This window comes from Pleurodeles waltl, chromosome 10 (genome assembly GCF_031143425.1).
Source record: "Pleurodeles waltl isolate 20211129_DDA chromosome 10, aPleWal1.hap1.20221129, whole genome shotgun sequence".
In the NCBI taxonomy this organism is placed as follows: domain Eukaryota; kingdom Metazoa; phylum Chordata; class Amphibia; order Caudata; family Salamandridae; genus Pleurodeles; species Pleurodeles waltl.
Genome location: NC_090449.1, coordinates 804,746,459 through 804,761,700, shown reverse-complemented (window position 1 = coordinate 804,761,700; position 15,242 = coordinate 804,746,459). Strand labels below are relative to the sequence as shown.

The following is a 15,242-nucleotide window of genomic DNA, read 5'->3' as shown; positions in this document are numbered from 1 at the left end:
TAAAGTCAGATTTTAAGTTACTATTCTGAAAATTCCACTTTTAGAAAGTTAGCATTTGAATGCCTAAACCAAATGTGCCTTTCTTACAGTGTCCAAGGTCACATGACTGTGAATGGGTCTCCTGTGATGAGTTGTCTATTCCTTGCAGTCATGGTACAAAAGGGGCCCTAGTGTTGAGGGAGTGGGCCTTCTGGATGGGATGGCTGGTAAGTAGTAGTCCCCAACCCTGATTGCACTTCAAAGGACCCTGCCTGCAACACACACAAAGTAACCTGACACCAAACATGCCTTTGTCCCATTAGAGAGATTGAACCAAACCACAGGAAGAGGGATGCACTGACCAGAACTTGTTTGAGAATAGGCCAGGGATTGCTCCCACACAAAGGCTGGCACCGGTTATAAGAACGGCACCCTCAAAACCTCTCATGAGAACCCTCCTGGACCTATAGGGAGATTCAGAAAGACTGCCTTGCTGTCTAAAGAAGAGAGACTGGATTTGCTTGCCTTGAACCCACAATCCCCAGAATTGATGCCAATAGTCATTTGGCTGACTACCTGTATGACTTGCAGGGACACAACAAGCTTCAAGAGGCCTCTCTTGCCTCCCAGCTGACCAGACCCAACTGGACCCAACCTGGACCTCTCTGCTGTGCTCTGCGGGAGTGGGAAATAACCCTCAGTGTTCTTCAGGTCCTGGACCCTTGGCTGGGATTGATGTGCTCCTTCCGGCACAACTGAAGGTTTCACCAGATCCGATGCAACTCAGCACAGACCAATGCAGGACCTTGTGTCATAGCACCCCAAAGCTCTTGATAAGTTCTTTCACTGGATCTGACACAACATGGCACAGACCACTCATGGCTTAGTATCACAGCACCCACCACCTCCTGAGCAGCGGCTCCAACAGAACGGGCATGGAGCACACTGACTCAGGACCTCACGTTGAGGTACCTTGCAGCTACTGATCAATGGCTTCACCTGAATCACCACAGCACCTCACATCATAGTACCGCTCAGCTGCCGCACCGAGGACAAGAGGAGTGACTTCCATCCGGCCACATTTTGTCCTGTATCTGGCCACCACTCCATCATGTTCAGACTAAATTGTGACTTGCCCCAGTCTTGCTCGACCAGATACTTGTAGTTGACCCTTCACATCTCTTTGGTGCTCACAACTCTGGTTCTATGGATTAGATTTTTATTGTTTGGTGTCTTTTTATTTATTCTGTTTTTCTTAATTGGTTTGGGATTTTTGTTATGTTGTGTTTTCCCTTCATTCCTTCTTGACTGCTTTATAAAGGATTGTGATTGTTTGAGGTGAGTACTCATCCCCTCAACTAATACTCCAATTTCTTACACTGTCAATGTATTTAAAAGTACAATGGAAGGATTGCACTTCTTGCAGTTTGTGGGCAGAAGAAGTACAATTTACCACCAGCCAAGGATCCACGACCCAGGCGCCACCACTTGGTGGTAAGCACTCACTCAAGCAGAAGTCAGCTGCAGGGTCTCAACAGGTCCCAATAGAACTGGTCAGCTGGACAATTGCAGAGAGAGAGGCATCTGGACATCAGGAAGTTTGTTCTGCCCATGTAGCTCAAACAGGAGGCCAACCAACTGACCCTTGGAGTCATTTCTAGGGCCTGGCCCAAGGCAAGCATTTCCAGTCTTTCTTCAGACAGAGGTAGAGTCCTGATTCTTCACAGGGTCTGGGGTGTTCGGAGGAGAAGTCTGTGGGGTCCACTTCCATGCACAGTGTCAGCGTGTGAGTGGATGGCAAGTCTTTGCCCTCCCCTTAATCCAGTTCTAGTAAGTTTCCCTACTCCCACTGGGGTTGGTGCCAGCCTCACTAGAGCATGAAGTGCAAGGCAAGCCTAGGAGTGAGCTTCATCTGCCACTGACAAGGTAGGCATCATTTGAATCTCAGGAAAGGGCTGGACACAATCCCCAATACCATATTGTCAAAGGGGCAGTCCCCACCCCCATTGCCCTTACTCCACTGTCTGGGAGCAATACAAATCTCACAACAGGGAGCCATCAGGGATCATGTGTCAGCTGGACAATGGCATGAAAGCCATTCAGTTTTAAACAGGAAAATGGCAATTTTCTAAAATTGTAATTTGCAAAATAATAATATAAAACCCAACTTGACCATTAAGAAGGGTTTTAAGTTACTATTAAAATTTGTTCTTGAACCTCTTTTCTAGCTATTTCCAAACTGAATGTAGAACCTATTAAAGGTAATAATGTAAACCAGTGTTAATATAATGGAGAAGCCAGCCTTACCATAGTGAAAAACTACTTTGGAGGTGTTTCACTGCAAGGAAATATAAAACATTAAATATACACATTCTATGTTTTATATGTTGTGCAACCTTCCCTATGTGCCTTTATTGCCTATCGTAGAGGTAAAAATAAATATTAAAAGGAAGGTTTAGGCCAGGAAAAAGGTTCATTTTGCCAGTTTGAAATGGCAGTTTAAAACTACTACTAGACTGCAGTGACAGGCCTGGACACATGTTTTACAGTACTACCCTAGTGAAAGTCACAAGGAGTGCTGCAGCCCAATAGCAGAATTTAATTTGCAGGCCCTAAGTACGGGTAGTACCATATACTAGGTAGTTATAAGTAAATTAAATGTGCTAATTGGATGTATGCCAATTTTACCATGTTTCAAGCGGAAAGTACCAGCACTTTATCACTGGTTAGCATGAAGTATGCAGAGTCCCATGGCCAAAAAAAGCGAGTTTAGCAAAAGAAGATGAAATCTCTGCAGGAATATTACTCACAGTAATGAACTGCTGAGCAGCTTTACCCATTGCTTCAGTTGATGAGGCCTCTAACTCCATCTCTGACTATGCCGTGGTGGATTCAGATCAGGTGATAAATCCCGACAGTGAGCCAGATGGCAAGCTACAGTGCGGCTTCCTAGGAGACCTGGAGACACTGCATATTACACCTCGATCTCCACATCAGGCACAATTCCTAGTGGACAGGTGAGTGTCCACAGCAGCCTCTAAACCTATCTGGTCAGGAAGAATGATACAAAAGACAAAGCTGTGAAGGGCAGCTCAGAGAGCTATTCCCAATCAGCAATGAATGGAAAACATGAATCAACACAAAATGCTATGGGCTGTTCTAAAGAGTGAAGGACACTTCAAATAAGCTATAGGATCTGGCAGGACCTGGCTGCCCAAATGAAGCCAGAGGATGAAGTTCTAATGCCTATGTTCTTCATATTGGCAAATCTACTAAAGTTACGCCTTTCATGCACTTTCATTAATTGTTGTCCCTTCGTTGTGTAGATGTATGTTTAATAACGAATGGGGTTTTAGATAAGTTATCACAAATGTTTTATGTCATGGGCAGTCGCGGCCCGCGTGACACTGAAGGGGTGAGGGGGTGCAGGGAGAGGGGTACATTAACGGGGGAGGAAGGGGGGAAGTATATAAAAATTTTAAAAAACACCTACATCTGCTGCCACCTTCACCACCACGCTGCTCCTCTCCTCTTCTCTGCCTGCAGGCACAGGCTCCCAGCCTGCCCTGCGCCAATCCTGACTCTGCTCAGAGCAGTGTCAGGATTGACTGGGAGCGCCCATATAGGATGCTCCCAGGTAGCCTGTGCAGGCGTGTGTGTTTGGCAGGCCGAGATGGCCGGCCAAACATACATGCGCTCTGAAGGGGAGTGCTCTTCACCCCCGTGGCCCTGCCCGTTTCCACTAAAACAATAATAAACAAAGTTTATTATTGTTTTGTGGAAAAGGTTTGCCGCTGCTGGCAGGGGGGCAACACTCATCCGCCCTTATGGAGGAGCCGCCCCTGGTCATGGGTGTTCACACCATTTGGATTGTCCAATCCACTGACAGTCTCCAGTGAACACCTACATTTTTAAACATAGCTCTGCCTTATAATTGGGAAAAATCAGCACACCATGCATATTTTAACCGACTTTAGTGCCATCTAAGAACATACAAAAGTGTACAGATCCTGACTTTGTGAATTATGATCCAGATTAAATGTGCTAGAATCTTACTTTTGCTGTGTTTAGGTCACATTTCCACATGGAAAATACATTGTAATGCAGGGGGGAGGTAAGGATACTTTGAAAAGAGTCTTTGATTTGCTAGTTGAGGGTCCTTCTGGCGTGATGGTTCTTGGAGCATGGTCACTGGTCATTCTTCCCCCTTAGTTCTGCTATGAGGACTCCTTGTATTGTGCTACAGCAGTGCTATCCCCACTGCTTCATTTGTATTAGAATGACTGCCAGTGCCCAAAGCTCTGGTCAGAAACCTGACGTTGGTGCTTTTAAATATCGGTGCATCGAATATGAGGATTCAACACTCGCTGCCCCTTTATCCCACTCATGCATGTCCCTGCGTTCTTGCTTTGGAACAAATTATCTGTCTTTTTCTTCCTACTTTCCTCTTTGTGCTTTTTCCTCTCTTGCTCGCTGTTAATGTTTGAAGAGATAAAATAAGTGCCGTTCCCGGAAAATCTGTGCTGGTGAGCCCCACCGGCAAACACCAACTCAAATTAGGCACTGGTATCCTCTATTTGGACTACTTTCTTGATTTCTTTGCACTGTAAACCTTAGCTCAATGATAAAAATTCCAGTATGTTTGCATTAAGCTCAATTAATCCCTTAAAAGGTACTTCAGTTCTAACACATTTAAGTGTTCAGTATTGTGATTGTAGATAAAAAGCAAAGCAGGCGTCTACAGTATGCAACATAATTCCTTTGGGTTTACTTTTTCTCTGCTTTCTTCCATTTTTTCATTCATTTCTAAGGTATCGAAAAGCCTTATTAAAAGTGCACTGGTGTGGAACTTGATAGGCATTGCACTTGATAAAAGCTGATATCGAGGTATAGGAATTTATTGGGTTCACTATTTTTTACCTATTCAGAGTTTTGCCCTGAAAGTGGGGTGCAGAACGCCTAACCATATGCTCCGATATTTTCTGGCATTTTCGCCTGTTAAACTTGCATGTCTGTCTTGCCAAAATTTAACCCATGGGCATTGAACGTAGAAGGGAAAGTTATCGATTTGGGTAATTACTTGTAAACCGGCCCTATCAATGGACGGTTATCTTCTATGAATGCTCTCTGCTTGCGATCTCACTACTACATAGAGGAGCTAGCTGCAAACATCACTGGACGCAGAAATGTGGAACTTGGAGAAGGGTTTTGATGGTTTAAACAGTTTTCTGTAGCTTTGTGTAGTATTAAAGTCCATGGTATTCTATCTTGACACCTTTTTGCACACCCCTATTCTATGTCGGACCGGAGGCTTCGGATTATGCTAATCTCTTATCTTTACTGCAACACACAGTAGCCAATAGCAACAGTAAAAACATGAAAACTACATTTCACATAAACATAAGCCTCGTAGTGACCCTCCAATCAGGATGCATCATCTCTTATAAAGTCCAAAGCAAGGAAAATCCGTCTTCTTTCTTTGCTGCTTCACACCAGAGATAAGTGCTGCATTTATTGCTGTGTATTTACTTGTTTATACAACGATTTTCACATACATGTGTGCTTAGATTTCACTGAGTGCGGCAATTGCCTTTAAGTGCTGCTTTTTCCTTGTAGTCTGTTCAGCGGCTTTGCTGCGTTGCTAAGGAACAATCTCAGAGCATTTTCTTTCCAAACTGCCGGTGAGGGGCCTCGGGGAAGTGCGGCCTCAGGGGATTAGTCCCTTTTCTGTGTCGGTGCTCAAGCATGCGCAAACCCTGAAAATATCAGGTTTGTAAAGGTGCGATCGACGAACAGAGAGATTGGAAGTCTGCTGACTCCTCGCTCCCTGCATACGCTCGGAGGGGCTGTGATAATACAGGCAGAGCCTTGCTTTAGGGTATTAGGTGCCAGGCCCCTCAATATCTACCCAATTTCTCCAGTTTCTTCAATTTCTTTTGAATTTTCTATTATTATTAATTCTTTTTTTACCGGCAAAAGGTCTTTTTGACCTTCTTGGCACCATGGTTTCTCCCCCTTGCTGATTGTGACAGCATTACTTTTGGGGCCTCTAAGTGTCATTTCATCCACTGTCAGCATGGGTCCGCAGGATGATTATTATGGGGAATATACAGAAAGCCACCAGATGGACTTGACTGCATGTACAAGACTCTGTAAATAAGGCTTTGGTGAAGGCTTTACGCCCTTTTGCTCAGCCTATATTTAATTTTGGCCGCAGGTGATTTGGCGCAGGCTCAGGGAACTCCACCTAAAATGAGATCGAAATAAATGAGCCTGGCCGGTCTGATATGGACCCCTTTGAGCATACCATTAATGCAGTATTAAATGATCACAAATACGGCACCTTTTTCAATCAGAGCTCTGATCCCATGCCACAGTCAGGAATCAACTCCTCAGACACCTCTTCCACTTCCGACTCTGAAGAGAACTCCTCCTCAGATAAGCGTAAAGGCAAACAAAAATGCAAAAAGCACCACTTTGATAATTCTGATCCTTCTTCCCCTCCTGGGAAGAACCTGCTCTCCGATCCGGACAATATCATTCACCCCAAATCAACTGAATGGACTCCCTGCCCAGAAATGGCTGCTTATGTTCAGTCCAGACTCAGGAAGAGTTTTGAGAAAGACATTAATAACACTCTACGGTCGGAATGCCCTCGACCAGCTCTCGAGGGAAAGGTAGCGGAGACTCCTGAATTTGACCCACATATGATTACTTTTCTTTAAAAATTCTCCAAAGATCCAAAAAAGGGTATTGATAGAGCTTGGCGTGGTTGCCAAGATAAACTTCTGGACATCTCAGGTCCCCTTGCAAAAATCTTGGACCTTGCAATCCAAGCCAAAGAATCGCAAGGGCCCATCGACCCAGATACTTTACTGGAATGGGCACAGAGAGCCATTTGCCTGCTGGGTAACGCTAACTGTTCAATGTCTACCGAACGCAGGAAGTCCTTTCTGCTCCGCATTGACCCAAAACTGACTGAACTGGCCTCAGAGGATGCTGGACCGGCGGCCAAAGGACTTTTGTTTGGCGATAAGTTTGTAAAGGATTTTCCCAAATACGTTGCTACTTTTTCAGCATTAGACAAGGCCCAGACTTCTGTAAAAGTATTTAACAGTGGCCTTAATCATAGGGCCAGGCGTTTTAGGGGTAGCTCATCAGGCCGCTTCTCTTCACAGACCTCTCGCCCTTACCATGGGCGACTCCAATTATCAATCGAACCCCAACTTCTATCCTAACAGAAGTCATGGCTACAAAGGTCATAATCCCGGAGGACCTCGCAGAGGAGGTTATTACGGACAAAATAACCCTCAAACAGGTATGTCTAATACCTTACACAGAGATTGTTTTGGGGGCAGAGTGAGTTGGTTTGTTCAAAATTGGCTTTTGATTACTCAAGACACCTGGGTGTTAGACACAATTTCAGGCTACAATCTAGAGTTCTATTCCGAACCACATCAATCCAAGATACCCCCTCCTCTCCATTTTTCCCCAACAAGAGATGTTTTTTTATAGATCAAGAGTTAAAATCACTGTTACAAAAAGGCGTGATTGTGGAATTGATTCCTCACCCAATAGGCTTTATAAGCACAATTTTTCTGGTTCAGAAAAGGGGAGGGGTTGGGGTCCCGTTTAGTCCACAACCTGAAACAGTTCAATGCTTAGATAGTATATCGACACTTCGAGATGGAAGGTATCCATCTTCTCAGAGACCTTTTACAACGGGGAGACTGGATGGTCCGTCTGGGTGTCAAAGACGCGTATTTGACCATCCCAATATTAGCTCCACATTGCAGATTTCTTCAATTCCTTTGGCAAAACCGTTGTTATGAATTCTCAGCCCTCCCTTTCGGTCTTTCTTCAGCACCTTGGTGCTTCACAAAAGTAATGCGTCCGGTGATGCAATGGTTGCGGGAAAAAGGGGTTCGTTTGATTATTTATCTAGGCGACATTCTCATTATGGCTCAGGAAGAACGCCTTTCTCGTCTCCATCTCTCATGGACGATGCAGCTCCTTCAAGATGTCGGCTTCATTATAAACATAGAGAAGTCTCAACTTCAGCCAGTTCAGAACATGGAATTTTTAGGGTTCAGGATAGATTCCATTGCAGCTCTATTGAAATTGCCATTGACCAAAAGACTTGCTATAAAGAAAGAATTGAAGAAAGCTTTGTTAGCTCCTTCGATTTCCTTTAGGGTACTTGCCCGTCTGGTGGGCCTCCTAGCATAATCTATTCAGGCCATCTTTCCAGGCCCTCTTCACTACTGTGCCCTACAAAGGCTGAAGATTCCTCATCTTTGGAACGGTTTGACATACTCTGGGTCAATTGTTCTCTCTCACGAAGCCCGGATGGAGCTTCAATGGTGGCTGAATCATATGGACGCTTGGAATGGCAGTGATTTTCGCCTCAGTTCCAGAAGTGGTCATAGAATCAGATGCCAGCAGATGGGGCTGGGGTGCCAGGTGTGGCTAGATAGAGACAGGGGGGTCGTTGGTCTCTGGAGGAGCTCCAACTACATATCAATTGCCTAGAACTCCTAGCGGGATCATTCACAGTGAAGACTTTGCCCCCTTCCAAATCGAAATGTTGTATTCTCCTGAAGATGGACAATATTTCGGCGGTTCGATATATCAACAAACTGGGGGGGGAACCCGATCCAAGATGTTGGCGGAGATTGCCAAAGACTTTTGGCATTTTTGCCTAGCTCATCAGATTTCTGTGTCAGCAGAATATATTCCAGGGAAAGTGAATATAGTGGCAGACTGAAATTCCAGGCATCTGAGAGATGCCAGCAATTGGCAGCTCCATCCCAGAATATTTCAATTTCTGAATCATCTCTGGGGTCCTTGCAAAAATAGATCTTTTTGGCTCCCATCTGAATACGCATCTCCTGCTCTTCTTCAGTTGGGGACCAGATCCGAATCCCCTCAGCTCGGATGGGTTTCTCCAGAATTGGAAAAGGGACGTGCATTTTGCGTTTCCCCGTTCTCCATGATCCATTGAGTTCTCTCGCAAACCATTCGGCAAGAAGCAGAACTGATTCTGGTAACACCGTGTTGGAAAGCACAGGCTTGGTTCCCGATGGCTCTGACCTTGTGCTGTGCCACCCCGATTTGAATCCTCCCGTCATGGAACCTGTTATTAGATCCAATGGGGAACCCTCACCCCCTGATTCTAGCAAATCAATTGTTTCTCATGGAATTTCGGGGAACCTTCTCAGGGTCTGGGAATTTCAGAAGACACTAGATTCTTCCTTTCCCAATCCTTGGCACCTAGTACGCATAAAAGATATGCCTCCGCCTGGAGGAGATGGTTGGATTGGTGCAGTCAAAGGAATGTGGATCCCATGGGGGCCCCAGTGCAAATGATAGCAAATTTCTTGTCTCACGTTGTGGCTCAGGGGCTGGCATACAGGACAGTGAATAATTTTAGGTCGGCCATTTCAGCTAAGCATCCTCATGTTGAGGGTAAACCAGTAGGGGAACACCCATTAATTTGTAAATTATTGCACGGTGTTCGTATGCTTCGCCCTCCTCTTCCAAAGTATTCATCTCTTTGGGATGTGAATGTCATTTTAAAATTCTTGGTGGCTTGGCCGGCTAACGAGAGCCTTTCAAGAAAACAATTATCGGCAAAACTGACTATGCTACTTTGTTTAATCTCATGCAGGAGAGTTTCGGATGTCAAAGCCTTGGACATTGCAGGTAGAGTTTTTACTCGTTGCGGACTATCTTTTCGCATCTCTAAACGTACGAAATCACATTCTAGATGTATTTGCTATCCAGCTTTCAGGGATAACTCCAAACTTTGTGTGGTAAATTGTTTAAAAACATATAAAGTTGTTACTAGAGAGTTGAGAAGAGATGTACACGGACAATTGTTAATTTCTTTGCAGAAATCGTTTGGCCCAGTTTCTTCGGCAACTCTTGCAAGATGGGTCAGGTAGTTTTTGCAAGAAGCAGGCATAGATGTTTCGATTTTTGGAGCTCACTCTGATCGGGGTGCTATGGCTTCTAACGCTTTCAATGCAGGTTCCAGATTGGACGATATAATGACAGCAGCTGATTGGTCATCAGATTCCACCTTTAAATTGTTCTATCATAAGCCAATTGTTGATGATGTTTCAAATGTGATTGCTCAGCTTTGAATTAGCATAATCCGAAGCCTCTGGTCCTGACATAGAATCAAAAAATTTCTAGTTTACGCAACAAGAATTTTTAATTCTATTAAGGACACGGAGGCGAGGATTATCCCGCCCGGAAACGTTTGATTATTACCATATATAAAATCAAAGTAGTTATCCCACCCTGTATGAAATATATTATGTATTAGTATTCTTTTACAGTATATTGTTCAAATGTACACAATGCTATACATTATCAGGATGTTACAGTTTTTCCTTTATTCTTTATAGATGAGAAATCCACCTAATAGATGTTGGCTCATTCTGAGAAGAATTGGAAGACTTTGTGTTTTTTCCTGCACCGCTGTGAAACTCCTTTTAGGTTCCTGTTGGGAATATGTTGCTAGTGGACTCAGTTCTCGAGGATAATGTGGTTCAAGTTATCTTGTTAGGGACGTACAAAGAAAGAGGATGGACTTTGCTTGCGTTGGACTTTATAAGAGATAATGCAGCCTGATTGGAGGGTCACTACGAGGCTTATGTTGATGGGAAATGTAGTTTTCATGTTTTTACTGTTGTGTTGGTTGCTGTGTGTTGCAGTAAAGGAAAGAGATTAGCATAATCCTCGCCTCCGTGTCCGTAATAGAACTGAAAATTCTTGTTGCGTAAGCTAGAACATTTTTGATTTGCTAACATAAGGGTTCTTTTTTCCAACTATGCCAAACTTGTTCTAGCATTATAAATCTTCTTTTTATGGCAAGAGTCTTGAAAGGTAACATTTACGTTTGGTCTCTTTCCCAAATGATAGATCTGTTTAAACCTTCATTGATCTGTTGTCCTGCAGAGCCATGTTGTCAGTAAATGTTGTTGACAATTTGATATTTTCTTTGCCATTTCAGAGCAGCATTGATGACTGGACGAAAACTCCATGGAGAGAGATTAACGTGGAACAGATGGATGTTGAGCTTCGAAGGTTTGCCAAGGCAAGTTCTGAATTTAGCTCTTGGCACCGTTTTTTCTTCTCACACTTCGAGTCTAAAACGGTCTCTTATTGATCAGTGCACACTAACCACTAGATAACACTTTTCCACCTTTTAAAACATGTTCTCAGTAGGTTTTTTTTGTGGGATGCAAATAGACCATGAAACTCTTCTTTACTTTTATAATGATAGTCTTGTATTTTACTGCCTATTAACTTTTTAAAATTATAGAACTAACCGGAACCATTGAGAGGGAGGAAAATATTCACATTTATTCCATGTTTCCTTGCCATCTCATTAGGTTTACTTAAAAGCAGATTTCTGGGGGTCTTGTACATTACTCCTTAAAATAACCCGTTTTTTTTAATGCTTAAATGTTTGTGCTGCATAATTGGTTCATTTTTTACATAAACTGTGTTTGTAATAAGCTATTCTAATTTTCATTTGCTGCCCTTAAACCTATAAAACAGGAAATAGCATTAGGGAGAACGACAAGTGTGGCCTGTTGATGAATCAAAGAAATGGAGGAGTCAAATAAAAGGTTGCATTTTCTTTTCTATTTCACCAACTTGCCCACATTCCTATATTTGGGGCCGTATGTATCAAGGTTTTTTGCATTCGCAAACGGTGCGAAGGCCCGTTTGCAAATGCAAAAAGCCAGTTCAGAATGTTTGAAAGACATTCTGAATGCAATTTTAAGGAATCGCAAAAATAGCGATTCCTTAAAAAAATTGCGACCCTGTTTAGAGAGTCACAAATTGCGACTCTCTAAATAAGAAATCGCAAATAAGGATTCCTTATTTGTGACTTCTTAGCACATGTATGAAGACATTCCTAAATGCGATTTGGGCATTTAGGAATCACTATTTACCACCAGGTTGAACCTGGTGGTTACCATGTGCAAAATTAAAAAATGCATTTAAAATGCATTTTTAAAATGTACAGCACACATGCCCTTTTGGCATGTGTGCACCTTACATGTCCCCCAAAAAAATTTGGGGGTGCAGCAGAGGGGGCCTTAGGCCCCCAGCACCCTGGGGTTTTGCATTTCCAAAATTGCGATTTCTGGTTAAGAAATCGCAATTTTGGAAATGCAAAAAATTTGCAGATATGGGTGCGAATGGGGACAGATTCTCTATTTGCGATTCGGTAATAGCGTTTGTGATTTTTAAGAAATCGCTATTACCGAATCGCAAAAATCATACATACCTTTTTGCATTTCTGAAATAGCGATTTCTTAAAAATCGCTATTTGAGAATCGCAAATCGGTTGAATGATATATCTGGCCCATAGTGTTTCCTCCAGCCTTCTCTTTAGCACAAACTAACCGTTCAAAGATGTGTATACCTAAGATTAATTTTACCCCACCAACCCCAATAAACAATACTAGGTAATTAAACATGTGTACTAACCATCCGTGCCACCACAAATCTAATTGTTTCTATGTTTGTGCTATTACCACCATGATTGCTATCTTTGTTACTGGTACCACTACCCCAGGTCTTCCTAATGCTGCTATTACTGCTATTATTTGAAGCACCATTAGCATCACTACTCACAATATTATTGTATATATTACTCCTAAAACTACTACAACATTTAATATTGCTGGTACTATTTGGAATGCTGCTACTAATACTAATATCAGTACAATTAGTACCATTGTTACGTGCAGTCTTACCACCATGCTGGTTGTACTATTACTAATACTTCAAGTGCTATCATTGGTACTTGCAAATTATACCTTTCATTAGTATGCCCTGTACCCCACTCTGCAACTAAACAATTGTTTAATTTGTAAACCAAATAACCTTGCCTGTAGCTCCAAAAAAGTGGTTGAAGATGATATCTAGGTTTTGGTGGGCACTTTGCTGCTCAACGGGCCCGTTAAGGCTGTCCAAATTAGAGGTGCTTGCCAGCCTGGGGGTGATAGTGGGACCTGCAGTACATGCACCAGCGCGGAAAATGAACTTTAGCCACAGCCAACTGCCGAACCAGCTCAATCGTTTTCTTTTTCACCCTGTTCGGTACTTGTTTTATATTTTTCTCGAACAAGTTTCCAAAACGTGACTTTGAGAAAAACAAAAAGCTAAATGGTTTAGGGAATCTGTCTTTTCCCTGTGGATACCCTGTGGTTTTCTTGCCTTTTGCTAGACCCTATATTTTTCTGGCTTTGAAACTTTGTTCACTTTAACCTTGCTAACCAGCAGTAAAGGTTCTGTGCTCCTCCTTTGAACAGGGGCCAATTGGCATTTTCCGAACTGGTAAATTTTACTTGCTTATAAGTCCAGTGGCAGGTGGTGATATTTAGAAGGGGAGGGGCGCCAGAATGAAGTTAATGTTTTAACCCAGTGACCGTCATTGTAATATACCAGCAAAGAATTTAAGTTCCACGCCAAAGCTTTCATTCTTGGCTCGTTATCAGTGTTTTATTTATAATGGGCCGTGATGGAAAGCTCTATGTTGAGGCTGAAGGCAGTGTGAATTTCTCAGGGTGCCTGTCAGTGGGTCAGAAAAGTAATAATCAAAAAAAATGTTTCTGTACTCATGCGTCCTCGACGTTTTCCTCTTTGGCAGTCCCACCAGGAGTCCTTAGAGCCTCAGTCATCTCACGTCTCCACTCCAGATGCTGCTTTCCTGCATGCTGAGCATGAGAGGAGCACCAGGATTGGTTGGAGAAAGCTTGTTTGATGCTCTTTTAGGCACTGGGGCCTGTTCCTTCTCTTCGCCAGCTGTGTAACAAAGCTCGGGTTGGAGAGGTTTAAAGTATGCATGTAAATGTAAAAAAAATGTAAATTAGCACTTGTATAGCGCACTACTCACCCGTTAGGGTCTCAAGGCGCTGTACTCATACCGCTATGGAACCCTTCCTGGCTTTTCCCTGTGAGGCGCCCACTCCTGAGCACCCCCAGGGTGAAGCCAGGCATCCAAGCGCTGTTGGGGCCATTGTGGAGATTAAGCAAGCTATTGCCCAGAGTTCCAGAGTGGGACCCATGAATTAGATTAGGCACCGAGGCGAGAATTATCTGGTCAAGGGGAATTGAGCCCAAGACCTGCCGAAGCGGGACTTGAACCCTGGTCTTGAGCCAGATCTCTGCTTCAGGGTCTGCCGCTCTAACCATTGAGCCACACTTCTCCATGTCAGGCTGGCCGTCATAAGACAGCTGGCCAAAGTGACTTGCACACTTTAAGCAGAACGAACCTGGTTGATGCATCTGACCTGTGCTTTAACATGGTCATTGTCAAATTGTACCCAGTTCCCGGTCTACTGTGACCACTGAGTATCATTGGCACTTTATTCTTCCTGGCTCTGTTCCTATTTAAAACATAAAAAATCATATCTACAGTTCCCCTTATTGGGAGTTTGCCATTTTGGTGTGCTTTATTACAATATATTCTGTTTCTTGTTCAGTATGGAATTTGTATTGTTTTGCATTGTTTGGAATTTTAACTTTATTGCTGTTATAGTATTGCATAAATATGTTACACATTTTCCTAAGACAGATCTATCAGCTTTGTGCCATAGCTTCCAGGAGGTTGAGATCAGCTCAATTACTATTCAGACATATGGCTTGGGCAGCGGAGGTTTACCTGACAGGATGGCCTGTGGGCTGGGCTAAGATGCTTGATTACCTTTAAAGAGGCCCATGCTAGCAGATGTAGACAACACCCAGGCCTGTCCCTTAGTTTGTCCTCCAAGCCAGGCAGACTACAATCACAGTCAGCCTCTTTCTGTCATTATAGTGTCCACCCTGTTGCAGTGTTAAAACTGCTTGACAGGTGTGGTGGGGTTTTACACATAACATTTGTAGCATACTTCAAATGGCAAAAACTGGATGCCCAAACAATTCTTGCATATCTACTGTCTGGAAAACTCCACTTTTGTTCTACTACACGTCTATGTCTGAGTTTGTTGGGGGTACAGGACATTCTTCAAATTGAACTTTAGTGGTAGATGTGGGAGGATTCTAGGATTGCCATAGTACACTCTCCACATATACCACTGAAGTCATTGCCCAACTTTAGTGTGGCTGAAGACCCATCATGAAAATGCCCAAATTCATTGGGTTTAGCCCCTGGAACCTTTCTCCTCATTGGTGAGGGAATCCCCAGGGGTCATCCTCACCCACTAGCTCATGCCAGTAATAAATATGACACC

General features: G+C 43.4%; 1 protein-coding gene across 1 annotated transcript in view; it reads left to right on the top strand.

Moving 5' to 3' along the window:
- The window catches only part of DNAH11 (dynein axonemal heavy chain 11), a 2,866,633-nt gene that overhangs the window by 827,220 nt on the left and 2,024,171 nt on the right, over positions 1–15,242 (top strand). The window contains exon 22 of the mRNA XM_069211469.1: positions 11,003–11,086. Within this exon, the coding sequence (XP_069067570.1) occupies positions 11,003–11,086 (84 nt within the window). The remainder of the gene's footprint in view (positions 1–11,002; positions 11,087–15,242) is intronic.